General features: G+C 56.5%; 1 protein-coding gene across 1 annotated transcript; it reads left to right on the forward strand.

The window, feature by feature from the left end:
- Positions 1-3,173: 3,173 nt before the first annotated feature.
- GSX1 (GS homeobox 1) lies at positions 3,174-4,428 on the forward strand (the record flags this gene model as incomplete). Its single annotated transcript, XM_082602210.1, has 2 exons — positions 3,174-3,585; positions 4,049-4,428. The coding sequence occupies 2 exons, from the start codon at positions 3,174-3,176 to the stop codon at positions 4,426-4,428; spliced, it is 792 nt and encodes a 263-aa protein (XP_082458336.1).
- Between the last annotated feature and the right edge of the window lie 21,192 nt (positions 4,429-25,620).

Below are 25,620 nucleotides of genomic sequence, written 5' to 3' on the forward strand. Positions count from 1 at the left end.
GTGCAGTTTTTGCTGCAAATATATTAGAGCTGCATTTCCAGGAGAAAAATGGCGTGTTCTCCATACCCACAGGAGAGGAGGTAGGCTGAAAGAAGAAAAGACCGGGACAACAGAAAGTTATTCCATGTTGAACTGTCCCTGACGGACACTTGAAAACCAGCTCGGGGGCGGAACAGGGCCCACCCGGGCGCCTGTCCCGGGCGGTCAGGCTAATCCCGCCGCCTCCCTCCCAGCCCTGCACCGCCCTGGGGGCGTTTGCTCGTGCGAGGAAAGTTCTAACCCCTCAGAAGCCAGCCCTGGGAGGCTCCGCGAACTGGAAAGCCGCGCGGCCGCCCGCGTGCACCCGGGGAAGGGGGACCCCCGACCCCCAGCCCGGCTCCGAGGGCAGCGGCCAGAAGCCAGGCGGCGGCAGGGGCCTCGGGCCCGAAGGGCACTGGGCACCCTCTCCGGGCCGCACCCAGCCCCTCGGTTCCTGCCCGGCCCGCAGAGCTGGCCTTCTGGGGGCGGGGGCGGGCGCAGAACCTTTTTCCTGAAATTATCCAACTCCTGGGGCGCAGCCGGCGGCCCAGGACCGCCGAGCAGGGAGCCCCCTTTCCGGCCACAAGCCGCCCGACTTAAGAGATTGAGGATGAAGTGTGCGCTCTTTCCAGCCTTCCCCGAAACCCCCTCAGGGATGCTGTTTTGCTTGGGCCCGGGTCTCTCCCGCGCCGAGTTGCACACAAACCGTTTAAACATTTCAGCACAAAACCCAATCCATTGTGGGCCGCACATTAAAAAGTGTTATTCGCTTTGAAGTTTTTGTCTAATGGCTCTAAACTGAAAGAAAATGTTTTCCTATTACTTAATTCAATCATAGCGAAGAGACTTGGTAAAAAGCCCACGGATTTCGCCCCGAAGTGGGACAGAGCTCCCTTTGTGTTTGCTCATCCTCCGCTGTCGCACACTTTAATTCGCCTCTCTTTATCTGGCATTCAAAACTTTCTTCAATGACATTCAATAAGGTCCAGAGGCGGGAGGGAAAAAAAACTGGTTATTTTCCCCCCTAGATATTCTTTCCCAGTAGCTTTGGCCTTTTTGCTCGAATTCAGGGACTCTTAACCCCTTCTGCCCCAGCTGCGGGCTTCGGCTCCCTGGAGAGCTCTGCACTGACCCTTTGCGGCCGCCTCTGTCACCCTGCGGGTCCTGCCTGCACCCTGCGCCTCTCCCACCTGCCTCTGCCCAACAGGGAGCCCCTCTCCCGGCCTTGGTCCCGCTCTGGGCCCAGTCTCCGGGGTCCAGGCCAGCCCACCTTTCCCAGAGAGCAATTAGAACCGCCATTAGGCTACACTGATACACCCTGGCTTGTTTGCAAACACCCACTTAGAACGGGGAGCCTCGGGGAGGAGACCTTGGCGTTGAGGGCAGCAGTGGACCCCACCAGCCCCCCAGGGCAAAACAATCAAGGAAGCATTGATCCCTGCTAGATGACAGGCCCTCCATCCAGGTTATTTTCCCCATTGCCCCTCTGTCTTTTATGGAATCCGTTATTTTCTCTGACATAAATTCTCTTTGCTTTTTAATCAGCTATCATTTGTTGCTGTTGTTATTGCAGAGAGATGTCATCAATGATGAAAAGCCGTGCAAATGCTTCGATTTGGGGCCATCTTATTCCTGTGCACTGATTCCCCCGGCCGGAAAGCTTCCCCCTCCACCTCTCACAATTCCTTTCAGGGCTCAGAGCAGGTGACTGCAGTGACTTGGTTCCAATAAAATCGAAAGTAAACGTCTTCCTTGAAAAGTCTCAGGCTGTACATTCAGAATGTTTATGCTAATTTCCCATTGTATGGAAAAAGCTCCTGCACGAAGCAGCTTTGAGCCCAGAGGACGATTTTAAAAGCTGAAGCTGTGTACACAAGGCCAGGCGTTTGAAGTTGTTTAACCACTGTGTGACCAGAAAGAAGAGAGTGACACGACAGGAGCAGGTCTTGGGGAGAGGGGAGCTCCGCCCGGGTGGGCGAAGGCAGCAGAAGCTGGGAATACAACTGCCCCTCGCACCGCTCCTCCAGGGTGCACTTCGGGAAGGCGGTGATATCCGAGCGCGCCCGCGGGTCTGTTGGGGTGTGCGTCGGTGGAGAGCGCGCCCACGCTCTCCACGTCTGGTGGGGTGTGAGTGAGATATACATCTTCGCCGGCCAGTCTTGCCTCCCATTCCCTGTCTCTGTGTCCGCGATTCTCAGCGGGCGACTTCCTTTTTACATCCACGGCCACGTCGTTGACTAGCACCTCCCGAACAAAGACTGGGCGTTATAGGCAGCATCAAAGTTAAGACTATTTGAGGAACTCAGAGGAAACAGGGACAGCGATGGGGCTAGTGCTGGATGAGAAACACCGAGCCCTTCTCCTCTCTGCCCAGCGGTGCCGCTCCTGCAGGAGCCCTGGTCTTTCTGCTTCCGACACAGGAAGATGAGAGCGATTCCACAGGTGGAGATCGGAGGCCGGCTGTGGGGACGCTCGCGGGGTGCACAACGCCGAGCTGAGGAGACTAAGTGGAGGCAGCCTGATCTTGGGGGGCGAGGGAGGAATGAGAGAAGGAGGGGGACGGGGACCGAGTGCGCAGAGAAGATGGGGGTGTGCGCCCATGGGGATCTGTGGAGGCGAGGCACTGGGGGTGCAAAATCCATAAGATAAACGGGCCGATCGCCAATGCAAAGCCAAAGGGGAGTAAGGAATAAAGAGAAAGAAAAGAATATTAAATCGCAGGAGAATGAGAAAGTAAACCCGCCAAGGGGAGAGGAGGGGCGAGGGCGCCCGTTACGGCTTGGGTGGGGTTGACAAGAATGGAGTACGTTATGCAGTTCATCTGGTTAACAAGTGAAATAATGAGGAAGCGTGCAGAGTGAATGCCAAGAGAAAAGGCACAAAAGCCCTATTGAGAGCCCCCGGCCGCTCCTGGCGTGGCCCATCACATGGCAATAGTCCTATTTAAGCGGCGCCGCCGGCGCCTTTCAGCACCACTAGTGGTGGCCAGCACCCCGCGCTCTCTGGGCGGCGCCCGCGGCAGCAGCGGAGGCGCCTCCGGCCTCCCCGGAAGAGGCAGCTGCGCGCGGCCGCGGCCCGGGCAAGTGCGTGGTGAGCCCCGAGGTCCGCGGGGCGCCGGGAGCGGGCTGGCGGCGGGGCGACCGCGCACCGGGGCCATGCCGCGCTCCTTCCTCGTGGACTCGCTGGTGCTGCGCGAGGCCGGCGAGAAGAAGGCGCCGGAGGGCAGCCCGCCGCCGCTCTTCCCCTACGCGGTGCCGCCGCCGCACGCCCTGCACGGCCTCTCGCCCGGCGCCTGCCACGCGCGCAAGGCCGGGCTGCTGTGCGTGTGCCCGCTCTGCGTCACCGCCTCGCAGCTGCACGGGCCCCCCGGGCCGCCCGCGCTGCCTCTGCTCAAGGCGTCCTTCCCGTCCTTCGGCTCGCAATACTGCCACGCGCCCCTGGGCCGCCAGCACTCGGCCGTGTCGCCCGGGGTCGCTCACGGCCCCGCGGCCGCCGCGGCCGCCGCCGCGCTCTACCAGACCTCCTATCCGCTGCCCGACCCCAGGCAGTTCCACTGCATCTCCTTGGGTAAGGCGGGGAGTGGGGAGGTGGGGCCGGGGAGGGACGGGACCGGGCAGACGAAAGCTGACTAGGCGGGCATGGGGGATGAGGACCCTGGGCGTTCTGCGGGCGATGAGGGCCATTTCGGGCCCCCGAGTGGACACTCTGGGTGGCGTGCGTCTGGAGGGACGGGACAGGACACGGGGAGGGAGGGTGAAGGTCCAGGCCCTGGCGGGGGCTCCCAGGACGAAACGAGGGCCGGGGCTCAGGGCGCTCCAGAAGGGAGTGCGGGGGCCGCGTGACTCCGGGAGTACCTGGGTCCCGAGGCTTGGCGGGGAGGCGCCCGCGGCTACGCCGCTGTGCATTGTGTTCGGGGCAAAGAGGCGGGTGAGAGACCAAAGACCCGGGATTCTGACGGCCGCCTACCGGAGGATCGGGCCCACAGCGAAGGGTCTGATCGCTTCTGTGTCTGCACCCCTACCCACTCCAGACAACAGCTCGAACCAGCTGCCCAGCAGCAAGAGGATGCGCACGGCGTTCACCAGCGCGCAGCTGCTAGAGCTGGAGCGCGAGTTCGCCTCAAACATGTACCTGTCCCGCCTGCGCCGCATCGAGATCGCGACCTACCTGAATCTGTCCGAGAAGCAGGTGAAGATCTGGTTCCAGAACCGCCGGGTGAAGCACAAGAAGGAGGGCAAAGGCAGCAACCACCGCGGCGGCGGCGGGAGTGCGGGGGCCGGCGGGGGCGCACCGCAAGGCTGCAAGTGCGCGTCGCTCTCCTCAGCCAAGGGTTCCGAGGATGACGACGAATTGCCCATGTCTCCATCCTCATCGGGGAAGGACGACCGGGATCTCACGGTCACTCCCTAGGCGCACGCCTCCCCGGGTCGCCCATCCCAGACACTCCCCGCGGCTCAAAGACTGGTCCTGGGACGCAGCACTGTTTCCCAGGCACCCACTGCCAAATGGCGGCCACGCACGGATTTGGCACGGCTTTGCGGAGGCCCCCGGCCCTGGGAAGCGCCGAGAGCTTGGCACACCTGACCTTGCTATCCCTACCCCGGGGCCCGCGGCCGTCCAAAGCGGACTCCGAGCTGTGCGCACACTGCACGCGCGCGAGTCCTTCTCAGCCACGCAGCACAGAGGCCCGGCCCAGCGCCCTGCTGGCCGCCGGCGCCTCCCCGCCCGCCCTCTCTGGACTGGCTCAGGCTTCCTCGCTTCCTCCGCTCTCCTCCACCCTGGGTCAAGCTCGGCCTTTGACGCCTCGGGTGCCCATTCGCTCCCCCTCCCCCTTTTACGTCTTTCCCTCCCCACCTCTTTCCTGCGGTGATTTATCCACGCTCCCACCCCCCCAGACACATTTATGAACGTCTGGGTTTTGTTTTTCTTTTCCTTTCTCTTCCGCTCCTCGAACTCCAGTCGTCCCTCCATCAGACCTTGCTGTGCCCATGGCTCCTCTCCCACGAGCGAAATTGCCTCCCGTGGTATTCGTGTTGGGGAAACCGATTCACTTTGTTTCGGCGACGCTCTGCATTCCCCCAGAGGCCGGCTCTCTGCCTCTGACGACCCCTCTTCTCCCAGACCCCGGCCCTGTCCCAGCCTAGCTTGTAACTGTAAGGTCTCTGTAATACCAGAAGATATTTATTTATTTATTTATGTACAAAAGTTTAAATAAACTTTTTTTTTTCTTAGAAATCCACGTGGCTCGGGATCCCCAGCCAGGTTGGGGCTTCCTGCTGGGGCCGGGCGGGGCTGGGTGGCGGAGTCCAGCTCCGATCCTCACCTCGCAGCTCGTCAATCCCTCTGTGCACCCTCAGCCCCCCGAGACTCCGCCTTCGGCGCCCACCGACCGGGTGCGCTCCCCGGCCTCCTGTCCGACTGGGGCAAGATGCACCTCTGCAGGAGAGAGCAGAGCCCTGTCCGAAGGGAAGGACGGGCGCTCCACGTGCTGTGCCTGTAGTCCTGACCCCTGCAGCGCCCCCGTCCCACCCGGGATCCGGCCGCACCTCCAGCGCCCTTGGTTTGGCTGTCCTGACCGCCATCTCCAAGGTCAGCGACCACTCCCGCGCGAGCCGCTGAACTCAGTCCTTTGCTGAGCTCGGATGGATAACTTGTTATTGTTATCAATCTATTTATTTTAATCTATCGTATTTGTTAGGGACAAATTCCCAGCGAAATGGTGCGGCCTCCTCTTGGAAAGACCCGCCCGCTTTGCTTTAAGGCAATTTCCATTAGCGGGGTCCCTACTCCCAGACCGCTGGCTGCGATTTCGGGGACCCAGAAAGATCCGGCGCCGGGGTTCCCGCGAGGTGTCCTCCGTAGCCGGAGCAGGTGGCTCCGAGACGTTACGTTCTCACGGATTCTTGTTACAATCCCACAGCCCCCTGCGATTTATAATCCACCCCCCAGCCCTCCTCTGGAGATACGCTGGGGGTTTTACTCGAACGTGGAGGAAGAGACGCAGGAGGTGCGCGGGTTCCGCGGAGGCGGAGGGCGCACGGCCACCGGAGTGGGTGTTTCTGCTGCTCAGGAAATCGGATACGTGAAACAGCGGATCCGGATTCTCACGACCTGCCCAAGCCCCCCCATTCCACGTCATAGGGGCCTGGGTCACTTCTTTTCCTGCCAGAAATCTCTCCGACACACACACACACACACACACACACACACACACACACACACACACACACACACACACACACACACACACACACACACACACACACACACACACACACACACACACACACACACACACACACACACACACACACACACACACACACACACACCCTGGGGAGCGCCTGACTCCGGACTCCGAGTATTTAGGCAGAGCAAACACACGTGTCCTTTCGGCGAGAAAGGCGCTCCAGTTGGGGTGGCTCAACACATGCGGGTCATCTGAGCGCGGGGTTCTCTCTCCAGTTCCGCTAGAATAAAGGTGGGCGCGATCTGGCTCCCCACGGAGAGGCCACTCCTGGTTCCCCCTGGAGCAGACGCATGGGTTGTGCCCCAGGCAGATGAAAGCCTGTCACGCGCGCCCTTGGTACCCTCCCTCTGACCCCCATCCCCATCATACTGAACCCCAGTCTCACGGGAGACCAGTTCTCCGCCCTCCCAGGAGGGGCCATTGTGCCAACACAAGATGTAGCCGAAGCCGGGGTGCTTTAAGGCACACCCTGAATAGAATACCAACGAATGTGTTATCAGTGATTCTGACGCTTTCCGAGTTTGGGGCGGCTAACCCGCTGCTCTAAGAGCCCTTCGGTAGTGAACTTACATCCTTTAGCGCCAGCGCTACCCACCAGTGTACTTTTGAGGTTTGGGACCCGGCAGCAGCAAGGCCCCAGGGGCCAGGTCCATGGTGGATCCGAAGGGCTCGCTTTGAGCCAGCATCTTTTCTGGATTATGGGGGTCGGGAGGTGCACCTGAGACAGGCTCTCGCTGGCTCTCGGTGACACACCCCCGGACCAGAAATGCAGTTTCGGAGATGGGCGCGAGCTGGAGAGGGCCGGAGGGGGGGTTGGCGTGGGGCGGGGGGAAGAGGTGCCTTACTGAGGGAGCCGGAAACTGGGCCTGGAGCCTTGTGAAGAGGTTGGACCCGCCCCCCACCCCCCACCCCCGGCCATCTCAAGCTACCCCGGACTCCTTCAGTGTTGCCATCCTATGCAGTGGCCCCTCCTGTCCCAGCTGCTCGCAGAAGCCGCAGATCCACTGCTGCGCGCCGTGTCCACGCGGCTCCAGTTCTCCTGGGAGCGCGCTTTTCTCCCTCTCATCTTTCTCTACCCAAGACTTCACTCCCGTCCCGCTCCAGCTTTTTCGCTTTCTGGTGGGCTTTCCTGGTGAGCGTGGGAAAAAACGCAGCCTCCCTGCGGCGGTCCCAGCGGTTACCAAGGCGGTGACAAGAGGGCGACGCTGCGGAGCGTGGACGCGGCTTGGGTGCGCGGGGGCTCTCGGCATCCAGCCGCCGCCTGCAGGGGCGGCTACCGGCTTTTGAGTCCTAACACTCTCTAGTCCTCAGTCTGCAGTCTCTGTCGGTCCCGACCGACTCTGCTGCCTCGGTTGGGGCCAAGGCAGGAGCGTCTGCAGAAATGGAGCTTCTTATTTGGGGAGACAGAATTCAGTCTAACCACCCTATTTTGAGCTGGAATTTGGGATTTGCAAGGCAAATTGTGAAATTAAAATCAAACTGAGTTATCTTATCAGGAAGAAATTCCCTGGAAGTTATCATTGAGTGTGACTAATCCACATACAGACCCCTGAGTTTATTTCAGGGACAGCATCTTTCTTTTCTCTGTGGTTTAGTGGCCAGGAGTTTGGATGCTAGAATCCAAGTGACCGGCTTTGCAACCCATTTCCACCATTTACTTACAAGCTGGGTAGTCTTGGGCCAACTACTGGTTCTTCCTAAGCCTCAGTTTCTTCATCTGTACATGGGGATTGTGTTCATAGCTCCTTTGCTGGGTTGTCGTGCAATATTAAAGCATAGAATTCACATACATTGCTAAGCACAGCGTCTGCTGAGTGTCAATAAATGCTAACGAACAACACTGCTGCTGTTGTCACCTGTCATGCCTGTAGCTGTGCCCGGGGCAGAGTGCGGAATCATTTTCTGAAAGCTGGTAAGCGACCACTCACACACAGGCTGCTACCCAAATCCACCACTGCAGGGCTGGAGAGCACGCACAGATGCAAATACCTCCAGGCCAGGCACTGCCCAGGTGCCGGGACTCACTGAAGGCCAGAGAGGGACTCTTTCCACCTGCATTTAGACCAGCTCCTCAACTTCCTCACTACTGACATTTTGGGCTAAATAATTCTTCCTGTGGGGACTGACCTGTGCATTGTGGGATGTTTCACAGTGTCCCTGGCCTCTACCCACTAGATGCCAGTAGCACCCCTCCCGCCAGTTGTGACAACCAAAAATGTCCCCAGACACTGCCAAATGTCCCCTTGAGAACCACTCTTCAGGTGGAGAAGCACTGATTTAGACTTGTGTCTTTTCTGCTGAAGTTGGCCAGTCCACAGTGGCCAGGATTCGGCAGCCTAGCTCCAAGCACACCTCTCTCCTTCCCTTCATCCATCCCTCATGGAATGAGTGGACCTTCTCTATCCGGAGCACTGGACTCTGCACTCGGGAGGGGCTTGAGAGGAGGAAGGGGAAAGAGAAGATGAGTGGGGGTCCGAGGGGAGAGACCAAAGATGCCTGCACAGTGGGAGCATGGCTGCTAGTCTGGACAGCCCTGGGCGTCTGGGTTGAAAGGGTCAATCAATCCTAGGCGTGCTGGGCAAGCAGAGTTTACAGAGCCACTAGGGCCTTTCCAAGAACACCCTATCCATTTGTCCTATGACCTGTAGACAACGGGGCTCCCTCTTCCATTGTGCGCGTGGGTACCCACAAGACCAAACTTCGGGGGGGGAAATTTCAGGAGCCTGGGTGGTATCCCCATCAGTCATAGACACACTCACACACTCACCAGCACCACCATTTCAATGACTGAAAGTCTGAAACTAGAAATCAATTCTTTTTGACTAAGGCCTCCCGTATTTGGTTCAACACAAGTACCGCTGAGAGTAGCTATCACTGAGTACATCGTTCACTTGTTCTGAGAAAAGCCTCTGGAAGGGCAAAGAGCAGAAAGGCCCTGAAGGGGAAGGGATGCAGGGGACGTGTAAGAGCAAAAAAGGGGGCAGAGATCAGGGGAAGGGTCCCAGAAGCCTCCCTGGCATGGATCAGTGTTGCCTGGGTCATGTGTCCCCCGAGCCTGAGCTCTGGGGATGAGTGAGGTGCTGTGGGATGATTCAGAACTGGACTCGCCCACAGAGTCAGGAGTAAGCTGATTCCAGTGGGGCAGTAACACCACCCATCCAGGGCTTCCCCAGTCTCGCATGTGGTGATCAACAGGTGGGCTTCTAATACGGACACCCTAATAGAAGCGCGCGTGTGTGCGTGTGTTAGAGACACTGAAACGAAAGGACGGTAAAGAAACTTGGAGGAGAACCAGGTTACCCTGCGGTTGAAAGCCCTGCTTCAGGTCATCCCGTCACTATGAATCCAAGCCCTGGTTCTTCTAGAAATCTCCCTGGAAACCACCAAGAAATCCAAGGCCTTGGTCCTGGCGCCTTGCATCCTGGTGTCCAGGCCTCTGTCTGTGAGTGGGCCTTCCTTCCCAGCTGGGGAGGAAGTGCTGCCCAAGGCACATTGGCAGGTGCTCGACCAGGCATGGTTTCAGGCAGTAGTGGGTGAGGAAGGTGCTGCCCTCAGGAGCCACCACAGTCAGGGGACTGGGCGTGAGTGCACAGTGGGGCTCAGATCCCTGCAGAGGAGCTTCCCCTGCTGGTCCCGCTGGACCCCAGGCTTTTGGATCACACGGGAGGCAGGGGCCACCTCCAGAGGCTCCCTGTTCCCAGCAAGTGCCAGAGAGAAGCAGATGTCTGCCTCCTTGGTGCCCTGATGTGGGGAGTTTGTCGAGTAGCTCTGTTACGGGCTGGATTGTGCCCCACACGCCCAATTTATATGTTGAAGCCCCAACCTGCAGTACCTCAGGATGTAACCACGTTTGGAGATGGGGTCGTTGAAGAGGTAATTAAGGTTAGATGAGGTCGTTAAGGGTGGGACCCTAATCCGAGACGACTGGTGTCCTCCTAAGAAGAGGATGAGACACCGGACATGAGCACACCTGGAGGGATAGACACGTGAAGGCACAGGGAGAAGGTAAACCAAGGAGAGAGGCCTCAGGAGAAATGAACACTGCCGACACGTTGATCTGAGACCTCCAGCCTCCGTAACTAAGAGAAAATAAATTTCTGTTGCTAGGCCACGCAGTCTGTGGCATTTTGTCTGGCAACACTGGCAGACTACGACAATTTCTGATCAGGGTGGGGCTCTCTAGACCCGTACCCCCCATGCTAGCATAAGAGTACAAGAAGAATGTAGAGCAAAGAGCACTGGGCTGGGAGTCGGGCCCCTCTGAGGTAGCTGTCCCCCTTGGACACCTAAGGTCCAGCCCCAGTTATGCCACCAACTTCGGACGAATCATCATCTTCCTGGATCTCAGCTTCCTCTTCTCTAAAGTCAGGGGTGTCACTGACTTAGTGAGGTTTCTTCTTTTTCTGACCAGGACCTTTCCCCCTCTCTCCAATAAGCATCTAGATTTTCTGTTTTCAAATGTAAATTAAGGTAAGTTCTGGAAAAAAAGGAGGCATCCACTGAGGTAGACAGTTACACATTGTGGGAGGTCCCCAGAGCCAGGGTCCCAATTTCCACGACAGAATCCAATGAGGATTAGATATTTACTGCTTGTCCCCCTCCCCAGCAAATCAGGCATGGGCATAGGACCTGGACCCAACATTTTCCCCAGAAGTCTGAATCTGGAGGGGAGTGACACAGAGTTGCATGTTTCAGTTAGAGGTTATTTCCTGTGGCTGTGAAGCTGAGAGCCTCTGAGTGACGGCAGATGACCTATGACATTGGTAGAGGGAATTGCCCAGGGTGGGAGCCCCAGAGGGACATCTAATGAGACTGTCCAGTGGTGAGACCTTGGCTGTATCTACCCTCCCTTCCTGCCTGGTTTCCAGGCCATTTCACCAGCTTTCTGTGAACTATCAGATGGGCTTTCATTTAATACCTTTTCTGCTTACGTAGCGGGAATTTGTTTCTGTTGTCTGCAACCGAGAACTCTGAGTGATTCAGGAATCCGTGCCATGTACGAGCTATTTAGATCCTGCAGAGGACTGTGAACAGACCTGGGACAAGCATGACTGTTGTGTCCGTGGAACTGAGTCTCAGTTCTGACCGGGTGACCGGTACTGCTTTACGTAGGATTCCCTGGACCAGGGCTTTTAGGCTGGTGCCCATGCATTCCCTTTGGACGCGCTGGGGCAGTCAGACTTGGGTGGATAGTTTCAGAATTCATCATCCAGATGTTATGGCATGAGTCACAGCTGGAGCATGAGCTGGCCTCACCCTGGAGCAGCGCTGGGCTTCCTGGGGGCAGCAGGAGCAGCCCCTCCTCCCATTTTCACACCTACAGGGAAGCTGTGCTCAGGCCCGAAGCGACCTCTCCGTTTGTCCTGCCTGGCCAGGCCCCTCTGAGGTGGCTGTCCCCCTTGGACCCACATTCACAGAACTGCTCAGTCTGTGTGGTATTTTGCTCTTAACAGGGAGGAATCTCCCCTCTCTCCAAGACCCTCCGTGGTAGTTAAAAATGTCCTAGAGGTGCTCGATAACTTTTCTAACCACCACCCTTTTTATCACTTGTGTCAGAAGCTGAATTCAAGCTACTTTAAGCTAAAAGGCATCTCTTGGCTCACAGAACCGATGAAATTGCTAGTGGGACTGTCCTCAGGAGCTCGAGAGAGTAATGGAGTGGGGACATGGCTCACCCTCCCCCCCCACCCTTGGCTTTGCTCCTCTCTGCACTTCTGCCTCCTTCTTTCCTGCTGTAGAGGCTCTGTCCTTAGAGGTGGGACAGCCTTGAGTGTGGGGCTGGGGGCAGGCAAAACGGGGCAACGGCAACAGCAGGCTCCAGGCTTACGTTGTCCTGGCTAAACGGCCTTGGCAAAAAAGCAAGAGCGTGTTTCTCTCCCCGAGTCCTGTGGTGATGCCAGAGTGGTGTCAGGGGTTGTCCAAGGTGGCAATCCTAGAGGTGACCATCCTGACCACAGATCAGCTCTGCCTGAACCACATGTCAATCCAGTGGCTGTAGGCAGGGGTGGCACTCAGGTGGACACTACGACTGGAGGCCCAGAAGCGCACAGGAAACGGGCTTTGTTCACTTGTTGCCCAGCAAGGTAAACAGACTGGCTACCCACTTCACACAGCTGGGGGTCTTAGACACCACAGCCTCCCTCCCCTGCCCACTCCAACATCCAAGCCTAGTGGCTGCAAAAGTGATTCCAAAACTAAAACACCAAGCCATTTAAAAAGTTGCCTTTGACACAAAATCTGACTTTTTCCTACACAATACCTTCAAATTTGGCTTTCCTGAAGGACTCTTACATTTGCCTTCCTCTGGGGACAAAAAGGCAGGAAGGTCTCCCCTTCCACTAAGCAACAACTCTCAAGGCCCAGCCCCTCTCCTGAGAGCTCGCAGGATTACCAATTCGCATTGTTTTTTTCTGTTACACTCTTAAAATTGGGAAACTGCGCATAGCCATGTGTGTTTCTATCACCTGTGCCACGGTGCCCAGTGCCCCTAGATGAATGTCTTCTCAGGGGCCAGGATGCAAAGGAACTCCAGCTGTACGAAAGCCGCCCAGTTAAATGCCCTCCGACCCCGGCTCCCTCTTTGCTTTGCTCTAACAGCCACTGATCTGTGCCATATAATTCCTCTTCATAACCTTGGCCCAATACACCAAGCCTAATAGGACACATAGCTGGATAACCACAACGCCCTTTCCCTCCAGTATCTTTTAATTAAAATGTTAATTTGCACATGCCCAAGTTATACCAACTCCAGCCCAGAAAGAAGCGTTTAAACTCTAAAAGGATTCTGAAATTCTTTCACCAACTTAAGGCACTTTGGCGATACGGTTTGTATGAAAGATGCTTCAGAAAATGAAGTTGTCATGTATTGTATGTATAAATAAACCTTTCAGCTCCCTGGCAGAACCCAAGCTCAGTGGGGCTGGAAAAGCATTCTGGGTATTGGCATGCAAATGAGCGTGTCCACAGCAGTTACGGGGCACCTCGGAGTGGTAAACAAGCTGATTGTCATGGGAAATGTAGTCGGGCTGCTCTGTTTGAAACTGTTTTGCAAATCCCTTGTTTGGTTAGATTTCTGAACATCGAGTTTGTGAACTCAATAATACAGCTGAATACCAAGTTCCCAGTCACACCATCTTTGGACGCCTGACAGCGCTGTGCACACCATAAAGGGCCGTACAAGCAGGCATGCCCAATTAGGCTTGGAATGCACACACAGAAGGCTGAAGTGAGACGTCGCCGCCATCAGGATATGGCCGGAGTGCAGACGGGTGGGCGTGCGGGCACCACAGCCCTGGCTGCACCCTGCCTCGGCCAGGGCTCTCTTCCTCCAGAGCTGTTCCATCCCTCCCACCCCCAACCTGGCCAACGCCTACTCAGCCTCCTCTGGGAGGGGACCAGCCCGTCCCTCTCAGGGCAGCACAGCCTCGTTCACTCCATGGACGAGTCCAGTGCGTTTTCTGTGCCGGCGCCTGGCTGGGCTCTGACCACAGAGCATCGCTCTCTGCATCCCCATGTGTCTCCCCACCTAAGCAGTGCTCCTCGAGGCAAGACACTGGGTCTGACCCCTCTGTGTCCCCAGGTCCCAGCACCGTGTGTTTCCTCTTCCGTCCTCCTGCTGCCGCAGCCCCGGCCTCTGCACCTCCCTGCCTGCCCCCTGCTCACCCAAGGAAAAGGTCTCTGCTCCCCCCTCCAGCTCCCTGCCCACCTTTGCCTCCAAACTCACGCTGAGGCCTTTGTCAGCTGCCTCAAACCCAACCCTCTGAAGAGCCCACCGTCCGGGAAGCCAGCCCTGAAGATTCCTTCCCTGGAAAAGGGCATCTGCTTCCCAACAGCCATTTGCCTGGGATCCTGGGAGCAGGTGCATGCGCTGGGGGGACAGGCAGCAGCATCTCTTGAGGGGCCGGGCAGCCCACATGGAGAGTAGCTTCCCCGTGAACCCCCGACTGATGGTGGAAATGTGAGAGGGGAGCAGGCACGGGGAGATAAATAGGTAACACGCTCCCTGGCCACATTGTACTTCTTTGGGTAGAAGTTTGGTCATGGAGATGAAAATGTTGTACATGGTCTTATTCAGAAATAACTTAGGTCTCTGTCTGGGTCTGCCTCTGTGTGTCACCTCTTAGAGTTTGGGATCAGATCACTTCCATCACCCATTGTTAGGAGAATTGTATCCCCCCAAATTCATAGGTTGAAGCTCTGACCCCCAGGACCTCAGATCTGGCTGTATTTGGAGTGACGGCCTTGACAGAGGTGATTAAGTTAAAACGCGGCTGTTACTGCAGACCCTATGCTATTCTGACTGGTGTCCTTGTAAGAAAGGGAAATCCGGACACAGACATGCACACCCACAGAGAACAAGCCTGTGTGGACACAGCAAGAAGGCGGCTGTCTGCAAGGTAAGGAGAGAGGCCTCAGGAGAAACCAACCCTGGTGACACCCTGATCTCGGACTTCTAGCCTCCAGAATCATGAGGAAATGAATTTCTGCTGTGTAAGCCACTCAGCCTGTGGTGTTTTGTTCCAGCAGCCTGAGCTGACTAAGGCATCCAGTACGTGTTCAGATCTCTTCATGCAGAGACGTCCCTGGGCATGGAATCAGCTCCTCAGTCCGATGTGGCACTTCTTACAGGGCTGCCTTGGTGTAAAAGGCCACACGAGCTGCCCCTCCTGGGGCTGTGGCCTTTTCTAGGCCTCCCCAGGCACGGCCAGGCAGCCACGGAGCCCTGGTGCCTCTCCTGAACTTCCTGGCTGACTCTGACCCCCCGCCCTGCTCATACACCTGCTTCCTCAACAAGGATTCGCTCAGCACAACTAGTCTACGCGTCGGGCGATGGTGAGGAAAACTATCCTGATAGGATTTGAGCGGGGAATAAGGACTTTAAGCAAATCACCACAAATTAGAGGAAAAGCCACAATCAGATGAAGAAGGGAGAAGAGAAAACTCCAACTTGGACAGGGAGGGACCTGAGATCTTAAAGTTAAGAAGGTGTTAACTAGGCCAAGATCTAGGTGTGGAAGGAAGTGATGGGAAGGGCAGCCTGTGCAAAGGACCTGTGGTCACAGGGCACGAGGTCCTCTCTAGGAACCGAGAGGCCCAGGGATGGGAGTGCAAAGGGCAGGGCAGCTCCTGGAGAGGTAAGATGGGAGGGGCGGGCAGGAGCCTAATGCTGAACCTGGTTGGCTGGATTAATGACTGGGGTTTTGTTCTAAGAGCAGTGGAACCCATTGTAGAGTTGTGTTTTTTTTGTTTTTTTGTTTGTTTTTTGCGGTAGGCGGGCCCCTCACTGCTGTGGCCTCTCCCGTTGCGGAGCACAGGCTCCGGATGCGCAGGCTCAGCGGCCATGGCTCACGGGCCCAGCCGCTCCGCGGCATGTGGGATCTTCCCGGACCGGGGTACAAACCCGCGTCCCCTGCATCGGCAGGCGGACTCTCAACCACTGCGCCACCACGGAAGCCCCTTCAGGGGAGTTTTAATAGCTTCAGTCTCTTTAATGAAGAAGTTCCTCAAATGTCCCCACTGAAAGGCAAATACTACTGTCGAGAACTATGCCTCAGCCCCAAAACATTTTTAAGCCACATGTCTTCACCAGACATGATCTACTGCGTTCCTTCGATGCACTAGACCAGTGGTTCTAGGCATATGGCAGAGACCAGAATAGACAAGGTGACTGCGTTCATACCAGTGGGGGAAAGAAGCCCCAAAGCACATAAATAAACAAGACATAGACCGCCAAAGGAAACGGGCGTGTTATAAAGCATATGCAGCTGTGGTCACTTTTGGTAGAGCGGTCAGAGGGGCTCTTGCCAAGAAGGAACGTCCAGTGGAAACTTGAATAATGAGAAGGAGACGGAAGTGGCAGGAGCTGGAAGAGGGCATTCCACACAGAAGGCCCAGCATGTGCAAAGGCCCCAGGGCAGGGAGAGACTTTAGCAGTGCAAGGTAGAGAAAGAAGGCCAATCTAGCTGGAGGCAAGGGGCAAAGAGGGGTTCCAGCTGGGGCCGGAGAAGTAGGGAGAGGTCATATCGTAAGGAGACTTAAGAGCAGGGTAAGAGGGTTAGGTTTTATTCTAAAACTATTAGAATAATAACTATTCATTGGCTAGTTCTTAACAGGGGAGTGAAATCGCCTGATTTATGTTTTTGAAAGGCAGCTCTGAAGAGAACAGAATGTAGGGCAACTAGATTAGAAGCAGGGCGGCCAGTTAGGGGGCAATGACAGTAGCCCAGGGCCGAGCTTGTGGCAGCTGGGCGAGAGGGGTGGGAAGTGTCGTGACAGAACGCGCTCTGGGGGGGACGTCAGTACTCGCTGTTGGGTTGGATGTGAGAATGGGAGCAGAATCCTGAGCGAGAAGTAGATTTTTTGAGCAGCTGGATTAATTGTCCTGTCATCTCCTGAGATGGAGGAGACGGGGGAGATGTAGGTCGGGTTGGGGACGAATGGGGGATCTTTCAAGGGCTCCTTTTTGGCCATGTTACGTTGACGAAGCCTATCAGACATCCAAGTGGAGATGCTGAACAGGCAGCTGGCACAGGCATTCACAATTCTGTCAACAGAAATGAAAGGAAATGGGACAAAAAGGGAGGGGAGACTCGGGGACGAGAGGAAGCTGGTAAGAGAAGGGACCTTGGTTGTCCACAAGGACAAACTTCCAACCTGTTACAACTTCCAATTCAAATGCATTCCTAGAAACCCTTCCAAACACGTGCCGCGTGCCAGGCACTGCACAGGATGCTGAGTAGTCAACAGAAAACAGGAGAGGCAGACCCCTGCCCTCAGGCAGCTCATGCTCCAGGGAGAGCAGACAGGTGCTGAACACGTAAACGGGCACGCGTGACAAGAACCCTCTGGGAAAGAGGAACAGGGGAGACACTGGGGTGCAGACTCATCCCGGGAGTCTAAGACCCGAATAATGAGAAGGACGGGCCATGGCAGGGAGGACGCACGACGGGCGTGGTGCCTAAACGGGCAGAAGGCAGGCCAGTGGGAGGTGGATCAGCTGTGATCGCAGGCGTCCAGCAGGCCGGAGGACGCAGGGGCTCCTGGGCCATGGGAAGGGGCTGGAGTTCCTGCCTGCAGGACGGGAAGCTGTGGAGGGTTTAAGCAGGGGAGGGACACACCGGGATCAGGCATCGGACAGGAGGCTCTGGCTGCAAAGTAGAGAGTGACTTGCAGGGGGAGAGTGGCAGGGGCACAGCAGACCCCAGAGGGAGGCGGTGGAAGTCGGCCGCTGGCTCCAGAGGTGGTGACAGGCAATGGCTCAGAGGCGTTTTGGCAGCTGAGCTGAGCAACAGATTGGCCATAGGGAATGTGAGCCATCAAGTTGAGAGTCATGAGAAAGGCCAGTCTGCAGGCCCTGGACTGCATGAGGCGGAGAACAGGACCAAGGATGGTGAGCTGACCGGCTTCGGGGCTCCAGGCTATGGAGAGAGGGGGGCAGGGCCAGGAGGCGGGGGAGGGGAGCGCGTGCCTCGGGGGGATCTGCACCTCAGCACCGCCGGCGTGTTCTCCGGGGGCCGCCCTGCGTGTCGCGGGTTGTTCAGCAGCACCCCGACCTGTACCCACTCGATGCCACAGCACCTCCACCCCAGAGTTGTGATATCAAACTGCCTCCCTCGGGGGCAAAATCACCTCCAGCTAAGAATCCCTTAGCTGGAGAGAAGGCACAGGCATCCAGAGGGGGCCACGCGCCTAAGGGTGGAGAGTGTGGACCCGGGGTCAGAGCACCTGGGGCTCCACACCCACTCCACCTCCTGCGGGCAATCAGCTCCTGCTCATCTGTGAGATGGGGAGAGCGGGGCCACCTCGGAGCTGAGAGGGACCCGCTGATGAGCTAACACAGCCACACACTTAGCATCACGCTCGGCACAGTGTTGACAGTTAGAAACCTATTGCACAGAAGTGCTGTGGGGGGGTGGCCGGGAGCACGCACACACACACCACACACACACACATGACACACACACGACAGACATCACACGGACATCACACACCACACATCACACACACATGCACACACATCTCACACACATGCACGCAGGCACTGGAGGGGTCCCTGGCCCAGGCTCAGTGCTCCAGGTCAGACCTGCAGGAGGAAGCCTCACCTCCACTGAGCCCTGGACAGGGTTAGGACTCAGCAGGGGGAGGGCTCTAGGTAGACAGGATGCGGGTGTCCCAGGATGAGGAAACAGTGGAGAATGTCCAGGAGCCAGGAGAAGAGGTTGGCACTTGCAGTAAGTGACAGGTGACTTAGCATGAGGCCAAGCCAAAGAATGCCCTCAGGCCGTGGGCGCAGTGGTCAGGGGCGGGGAAGTGTGGAGAAACGTGGCCCGAGAGAGCAGCTGGATGCCAGGTGCAGGAGCTGGGCACCACTGAGCCGACGAGAAGCCACATGGTATCAGGATGACCAAGACCTGAGATGAAAGACTGTCCTGGCCGGGGAGCAGCCGGAGGGGCTGAGCCTCCATGAGGACATTCGCTCCTGGGGTCCCCTTACCTGGTGGGCTATCCCTCCCCATGTTCATGGCTGGCCCTCCTCAACTTACCCCCCCTTCTCCTCCCCTGGAATTTTCTCCTTACTTTACACTCTCTTCAGTACCCTGGCTTTAAAAGCCAACACGTTCCAAAGTTAGTCATTTATTCATTCAACAAACTTCGGAGGCAAATTATTTGTCAGGCATAGTTCTCAGGGCTTGGGCTACCACAGTGAACAAGACGGACAAAATTCCTGCCCTCCTGGAGCTCCCGTTCTAGTGAGAGGAGACAGGCAATAAACAATAAACATAAAAAATAACTTGTTTGAATGCTGGAGAGGGTGTGGAGAAAAGGGAAGCCTCCTACAGTGTTGGTGGGAATGTAAGTTAGTACAGCCACTGTGGAGAACCATATGCAGGTTCCTCAAGAAATTAAAAATAGAACTACCATATGATCCAGCAATCCCACTTCTGGGTATATATCTGGACAACACTCTAATTCAAAAAGATACATGCACCCCAATGTTACTAGCAGCACCATTCACAATAGCCAAGACATGGAAACAACCTAAATGTCCACTGATAGATGAATGGATAAAGAAGATGTGGTACATGGGCTTCCCTGGTGGCGCAGTGGTTGAGAGTCTGCCTGCCGATGCAGGGGACAGAGTTCGTGCCCCGGTCCGGGAAGATCCCACATGCCGCGGAGCGGCTGGGCCCGTGAGCCATGGCCGCTGAGCCTGCGCGTCCGGAGCCCGTGCTCCGCAATGGGAGAGGCCACAACAGTGAGAGGCCCGCATACCGCAAAAAAAAAAAAAAAAAAGAAGATGTGGTACATATATATATAATGGACTATTACTCAGCCATTAAAAAGAATGAAATAATGCCATTTGCAGCAACATGGATGGTCCTAGAGATTATCATACTAAGTGCAGTAAGTCAGAAAGAGAAAGACAAATACCATATGGTATCACTTATATGTGGAATCTAAAATATGACACAAATGAACTTATCTACGAAACAGAAACAGACTCACAGACGTAGAGGGCAGACTTGTGGTTGCCAAGGGGGAGGGGGATGGGAGGTGTAGGGGAGGGATGGAGTGGGAGTTTGGGGTTGGTAGATACAAACTATTACATACAGAATGGATAAACAACAAGGTCCTACAGTACAGCACAGGGAACTATATTCAATATCTTGTGATAAACCATAGTGGAAAAAAAGATGAGAAAAGAACGTATATATGTGTATAACTGAATCACTTTGCTGTACAGCAGAAATTAACACAACACTGTAAATCAACTATAATTCAATAAAAAAAATTAGTTGTTTGTTATATATTTACCATAGATGGTGATGGATGCGGCGGGGGAAATCACAGACTACAAAGCGGGGTGGTGCAGCTTTAAACAAGGAGGTGGGGGGAGCCCCCCTGAGCACCTGGGCTCTGGGCAGAGGCCTGAAGGGGAGGAGGGTGTGAGGCCTGTGGGCCTCCAGGCAAAGGGAGGAACCAGTGCAGGGCCTGTGCCTGCCCAGCACGGTGGGTGGAGCCTGCCCAGCACGGTGGGTGGAGCCAGGGAGTCACTGGCTGGAGAGGAGAATCCAAGGCCGGGGGGAGAGAGGGGACCGAGGGCTCTCGTGGCGCCTCAGCCCTCCTCTGAGCCCCCAGGACCCCCAGGCAGGCTTCCCGTCTCAAGGAGCAGCACCACCGCCCGCGGGCCAGCTGCTCAAGCCAGGACGTGCCCGGCAGCCCTCATCTCAGTCCCCTCGTCCATCCCATCACCATGCCCGCCATTTCCACCTGCTCTAAACACACCCAGTCTGCTCCTGTCCTCCCTCCTCTCTCCTCACAGAGGCCGGCCTCACTCTCCAGTCATCGGGACAGTCTCCTCAGCCGGTTCCCAGTCTCCATCCCCCACTCGGGAGAAGATGCACGCAACACAGACTGGGCCTCCCTCGAACCCTCCCCAGAACTTGGTGACCGCTGAACTCTGACCTCCCTCTGAGGTCCGCCTGGTCCACCCCCTGGCCAGGCCCATCCCCATCGCTCCCATGCTCGCTTCGCTCACGCAGGCGGCTGCCAGGGTCTCCTCTCTCTTTCTCAGACCCAGACTGCTCCTTCCCGCCTGGGGGCCCTACACATGCTGTTCCCTCTCCCTGTAACACCCTTCCCAGCTTCCCCCCTGGTCACTTTCTGCAAATCCTTCCATCTCAGCTAAAGTGTCAGCTCCCTCCAGGGGCACTGACCGCCCTGCCCACACGGCTTCCTCTCCACTTGATAGACATTTCTCCAAAGAAGATATACAGACTGCCAACAAACACATGAAAGAATGCTCAACATCACTAATCATTAGAGAAATGCAAATCAAAACTACAATGAGACATCATCTCACATCGGTCAGAATGGCCATCATCAAAAATCTAGAAACAATAAATGCTGGAGACGGTGTGGAGGAAAGGGGACACCATGGCTCCCATTCTTTCTTGTCCTTCTCGCAAGGTTAGTTAGATTTCTGTTTATGTCCGACCCTCCCACTCAACCGCAGCTCGGAGAAGCGGCAGTCCTGCCTTCATACACACGCACCCACGGTGCTGGGAGAGTGCCTGCAGCAAGCACGAGTGCCGTGAACTCATCGTGAGTGAATCGGGAAGCAGGTGCAGTGGTCCAGCTGCAAGATGTGGCGGTCTGCGCCGCGGAGACGGGAAGAAGTAGGTGGACTCCGAGATCTGTTTTGGAGGAAGAACCACAGGGCCTGGCGTTGGCTTGGACGCGCCACCGGAACCACTCTCAACTTATCCGCACGACAGCAGGACCCGGCCTACCTGGGCCCTCCCACGCGGTCCAGCTTCTCCACCTGCCTGTCTCCTTCCTGCCCCCAGGCACACCAAACTCGTCCCTCCCCCAGGGAAGAGAGAAAGGGGCAGGCGACTCGGATGCTGGCCACTTGGAGCTCATCTAGTCTCCCTCCCAGCCTCCGGCCACCTTCCAGCTGGGGAAGTGGAAACCCACAGAGGTGACCGGTCCCATCCAGGGTGTGGAAGAGCGGGGCTGGAACCTCATTTCTTCACTGCAATCCCTACACCGTGCTGCCTCTTTTTATTTATTTTTTGGCTTAAAACGATTTATTTCTAACATTTACATGGGCAAGTTGGGTGCCTCCTCTGCTGGTTTCACCTGGGCTTGCTCACGTGGCTTCATTCCACACTGCCTCTTCTTAAAGACAGCTTTGTCCACAGCCCCCAAATACCACCCCACTGCAGGTCAGCCTGTGCAGCTAGAGCCAGAGACGGCCCCCTTGCCACAGCAGGGTGCCCACTCCCCCGGGGGGAGAGTACCAAGCAGTGATGGAGCAGGGAGCCTGGGGTTGGTCCAGTGCTCAGCTGTGCAGGCCACACATGATGGGCAGGAAAACCCTGAGAGGACAAGCAGGTGACATTGAGGGATGGGCAGCCAGCTGGGCAGAGAGTGGTGGCCATGGCTGCACCCCGTCCGTGACATCAGAGGGTCATCTCTCCAGAACAGGAATCTGGCCACGGAAGCCTAGGGTCAGGACTGGGCAGCAGGAGGTTGGGTTCATTCACTCATTCATTCACGCATTCATTCATTCATTCAGAAAACATTTGATCAGAGCTTTCTTATAGGGCAGGTGTTCTCCAAGATGCTGAATCATCAAATGTGAATAAGATGCTGGAGGGAGTCGTTGGAAGACGCCCAGCCGGGAGCAGACACACCAACAGACATAATGCGGCGAAGCGTTTCACACCTGGACCACAACCCTGCCCCAGCCCCGGTACTCTGTAACCCCAAGGAGGCTGGACAAAGGCAACCTGGGGCAAACCTCAAGCTGGCAGGGGAGACAAGAGAAAAGAAGAGGAGCTGCGTATGGGGGACAGATATTTAAATTCCCACGGCTGCTTTCCTCACAAAATCTAGAAGGGGTCCGCACACTTCTGCTGTGCATTCACCCAGCAGATACTTATCGAGCGAATAACATGTGCCAGAAACAGCGATGAGCACGGGAAGTGCAGTCCTCAGTTTACAAAAAGGCAGAAGCAGTCCTGTGCCCTGGCCTCCGAGTCCAGCGAGTCACCAATGCCTCCTGGGGCCTCCACTGTGAAGAGAGTCTTCACTGAAAGGCCACGGAGAACTTAAATGACACAAAGGAAATCTAATTGCTGCCATCAAGGAGTGTACAATCCAAGGAACTGAAGGAACTTCAGAAAAGGAGGGAGGTGTGTGAGGTCCTGGGGGAGGCCACTGTTTGGGGGTGATTTCCCTGGCAGGAAGCTTCATCAGGAAAGTTAAGTTGCTTTGCTTACATTGGTCAAGCCTCTTCTGGTTACAAGTGGCAGAAGGCCAGTACAAACTGACTTGAGCACCAAGGAGAAGGCAACGCCTTCAGGCACAGCCGCACCCAGGTGCTCAGGTGATGACGTCAGACTCCTGTCTCTCTTAGCTTGTTCTTCTCAGAGTTGGCTTCATTCTTGGGCCCTGAGGATGCAGTAAACAGGGGCCCTGTTTTGTTTTGTTTTGTTTTGTTTGTTTGTTTTTGCGGTACGCGGGCCTCTCACTGCTGTGGCCTCTCCCGTTGCGGAGCACAGGCTCCGGACGCGCAGGCTCAGCGGCCATGGCTCACGGGCCCAAACTCTCCGCGGCATGTGGGATCTTCCCGGACCAGGGCACGAACCCATGTCCCCTGCATCAGCAGGCGGACCCTCAACCACTGCGCCACCAGGGAAGCCCCAGGGGCCCTGTTTTAAATCCTGGGGATACGGTGAACAAGACAAAATCCCCTGCCCTTGTGGAGCTTACAGTACAGCAAGCTGTTTATACTCAGTAGCAAAGAAGACCACCAGGCTTTCTGGGCTTACATCTTACCAGCTTAGCAAGCCCACCAGGGGAAACAATTACCTCCAGCAAAAATCCTAGGGTGCAATCTATTGGTTCAGCTTTGTCATATGTCCCGCAGCTCATCAACGTGGCAGGACAGGCAGAGTTCTCCTTGGTGAGTCCTGGGTCACACACCCAGCCCAGGATCCAGCAGACTGAGGGTGGGGCAGAGGCGGGCCCTCCACTGGAAATGGATGTGATATTATCAGATATCACTCAAAGAAGGAAAAATGGGTGCCGAACAGCAGATGTCATTGATCAGAAGCAGGCACCGCTGTATGGTCAACGTGAAGCAAAGGAGAAGATACTAGAAGCCCTGGGAAGCCGGGAGGGGGGCACTCGGTGAGGTAAGGCATGGGGGAGAAGGCCAAGGGACTTTAGTCCGTGGTTTTCTGAGGGAAGCTAGTGCCTTTAGGCCACCAAGTGTCAGAGCTTGAGTAGAAAATTCTGGAATTGCAGCAAAAGCATGATTTGGAAGTCAGGTAAATCGGGTTAAAATCTTACATCCGCCTTCAGAGCTGCGTTACTTCCTTGGGCAAGTACTTTACACCCAGGAGCCACAGTTTCCTCTGCAAAAGGGGGTTGTATATACCCGTCTCATAAGGTTGCCGTAAAAGTTGGAAGACTTACCCAACCACCTGGCAAAGAGCAGGGGTGGGAGGTGACGGGGCAGCCCGTTCAGCCCCAAGCAGCTGGGAGGTGCAAGGGCACGTGGTGGGTTTGTGTGTTGCCCTTTATAAACTTTTCTCCCAGGACAGACGCAGCCTCTTTGCAGACCAGTTCCTGGAATGGTCTCTCAGGACCACGTCTCCATCCTAGCTGGGGGCCCGCCCATCGTCCCGCCAGCACAGCCAGACACCAGCTGGGGCAAGCAACCTCCACTCACCCTCTTCCTCTGGAACAGAGCCTCGCTCCTCCTGGAAAAGGCCATGCCTTGCTTTAGAGGTGCCCCATTTGAGAATAAGGACCTTTGTGGTCCCCCATCTCCCTGAGAACTCCCACATGCAGAGAGGCCAAAAGCCAGGCCCCAGCGGCCTATACCAACAGCACAGGGAGGAAGCAGACGCAGGGGCCGTGCTTCCCCTTCCCCTTCTTTTGACGACGCTCTTTAACCCTGAGGGTTTCAGAAGAGTGGGCCTAAGCAAGTGAAAGGAGCCCCTCCCTTCTGGGGACCCTAGAGACAGTTCCTTGGGCAGGACGCCGAGGGAGGCGCAAAAACAGGCTGGAGCCCCGGGGGGAAGGCAACTGTCCACTTCCAAGTTCTGCGGCGCGCCCTCCCCTCCTGCTGGGGGAAGGTGACGGGGAAAGGCAGCCCACTGCTGCCCACACGTCGCTGCGCGTGCTCTTGGCGGGAGGAGCGACTGGAGCGGGCGCCTGGCGCCCACCTGGAACGCACTCTGGCCAAGTGACTGCACCCGCCTCGTGCGCAGCAGGCCTGGGGCGCCAGGGACTATCAGAGCTGGTCCCTCTTGGTCCACCCCAGAGGCATCTGCACCCATCTCCAGAAGCACGGGCTCAGAGCGGGCTGTCGCCTCCTTCCCCGGGGGCGCATGTTCAGCCACCCAACTTTCCAGGTTTTGCAGGACGGTCGCAGGGGAGTTGAAGCGCCGCCTCCCTCCCCGGAGCAGGTGTGTCTGTGCGATGTGGACCTGGGAAGGAAAGAAGTCTGATTGGAAGGACTAGCTGAACGCACCTTGCTCTCCCACAAGGGAACTGACTGAGAGAAAACAAACCTGAGAACAAAAACCCCGTCGCCCCCGTGGGCCTTTTGTCTTCAGTCAAATGCGCAAAGCCAGGTGGCTCCTTTAACACCCCAGAGATTGTCCTCGCGCTCTTCCCTGCGCCGTGCGTGGGGCGCTGGTTGCTGGGGCGCAGTCTGCCTCCGCTACCCCGTCGCCGCCCCATGGCGCCCCACTGCGCCCCGGTCAGTCCGGAAAGCAGGGCCAGCGAGGGAGGTGGGGGTGGGTGTCCAGGCGCGGCTCGGCCTCTCC

This window comes from Mesoplodon mirus, assembly GCF_964341445.2.
Source record: "Mesoplodon mirus genome assembly, chromosome: 17".
Classification (NCBI taxonomy): Eukaryota; Metazoa; Chordata; class Mammalia; order Artiodactyla; family Ziphiidae; genus Mesoplodon; species Mesoplodon mirus.